Below are 1,567 nucleotides of genomic sequence, written 5' to 3' on the forward strand. Positions count from 1 at the left end.
GCTCCCCTTCGGCTGTCTACATCTGATTGTCAATTTTCTTTCAAAGTTTATTTTTATGAAAAACAAGAGGAAAAGCTCGGGCTTCCAAAGATGTCTAAAAATTTGATTTATGGTTAGTATAAAGACAACAGTATAAATAACAAAGGAGGCGGCAGCTGCTGCGCGGATTGCTATGGAGACCCTAATGAAATTAGCACTATCAGAGGGTTTCTAATTTTTTTGCGTTCTTAAGCTTCTAATTTCTTTCCTATTTCAGATAGCCAGAATGTAATTAAAAAAAAAAAAAAAAAGAAAGAAAGAAAATAAAATAGCCCACCGAAATAATAATATGTGCGATAGATACCCAGTCAATAAATAAAGGTTAACCTCACCGAGGTTTTTGTATGCAGGATTTGATCTGAAACAAGATGGCCAAGCGCCCCGCTTTATAGATCGCCTCCTCAAAGCGGCTGCGCTTCCAACTAAAGGTGGCTTCACCCGGCCCAGCCAGCTGCCAGCCAAGCCACCGAGGCGTTCCACTGGGGCCAGCCGGTTAGAAATAAATACTTTAAAAATATTTTCGATATTTTTTTTAAGTGTAACGGCTCTTTGTGTGATGCCAGTTTGTTTTACTCTATTAATGACTTACGACTTGCTGTCTTAATTAATCCTTACATAAACTACGAACACCAGCCACTGTTACAACTGTTCAAGACTACTCTCTCAACTAGCTCAGACCGAATATACTAAATAGGTGAAATGTAAATCACCACGGACCTGAATCGCTCTCCCGAAGTATTGGTGAAGAAACTCTACAAATACCCACATAAATACATTAAGACGAGGATAAATAATCAGTGATACAAAAATGTCTCGCTTAAAATAATAAATACGTATCATTTAGTCCGATGCGATCCTTACGTTACGGAAGAATCCATAAATTAACTTCTCTGAAATAAGCTTACGCGCGGGCGAGTTCCCACCGCTCACGACTGCTCTAAAACACCTCAGCATGACGCGCTGCTAACACTACGGCATCTCTAAGACTTACCTTCAAGTACATCATTACCAGCTTATCAGTCCCTCGGTTTGCAGTATATTGCACTGTCATGCTTAAAACAGCTCTAAGAGAAAGGCTCCCGCTCACGGACCTACTCGGGGCTGCGGCAGAGAGAGGAGGGAGCTGCTAGGGGAGACAAATCCACTAATACTGTTGGCACTCGAGAGCAAAGTCACACTGTCCCGTCAGAAAAGTGAGGTAATCGAGAGGGGAGCGGGCCCCGCCGGCCGCCGCCCCGCTACAGATGCGTGAGCTTGGGGGCCTCCTGCATCCGTCCCTGAGAGGTGTGGTGGGAGGAGAGGTCCGTGTAGGTGGGGTGGGGGTCGCAAGGTCCGTGGTGGTGGCCGCCGGGGATCTGGGCGGCGCAGCTGTAGTCCACGCTGGCGGAGGAGGGGTGCTGCAGGTGCCCCAGGTTGAACATGGGGCCCGAGGCCGGCATGGAGTCCACGAAGTTGCCCCCGACGTAGACGGGGCTGCCCTGCAGGCTGGGGTTGGCGAAGCCGCCGCCGCCGCCGCTCTGCATGGGGG

At 47.9% G+C, this 1,567-nt stretch overlaps 1 protein-coding gene across 1 annotated transcript in view; it reads right to left on the reverse strand.

Moving 5' to 3' along the window:
- Nucleotides 1–1,090, reverse strand: part of MTX2 (metaxin 2) — a 60,078-nt gene extending 58,988 nt beyond the window's left edge. Inside the window, exon 1 of the mRNA XM_009894631.1 lies at nucleotides 1,031–1,090. Coding sequence (XP_009892933.1) covers nucleotides 1,031–1,090 — 60 coding nt within the window. The remainder of the gene's footprint in view (nucleotides 1–1,030) is intronic.
- Nucleotides 1,091–1,567: the final 477 nt, after the last annotated feature.

The sequence above is a fragment of the Charadrius vociferus genome, unplaced genomic scaffold (assembly GCF_000708025.1).
Source record: "Charadrius vociferus isolate BGI_N301 unplaced genomic scaffold, ASM70802v2 scaffold161, whole genome shotgun sequence".
Lineage (NCBI taxonomy): Eukaryota > Metazoa > Chordata > Aves > Charadriiformes > Charadriidae > Charadrius > Charadrius vociferus.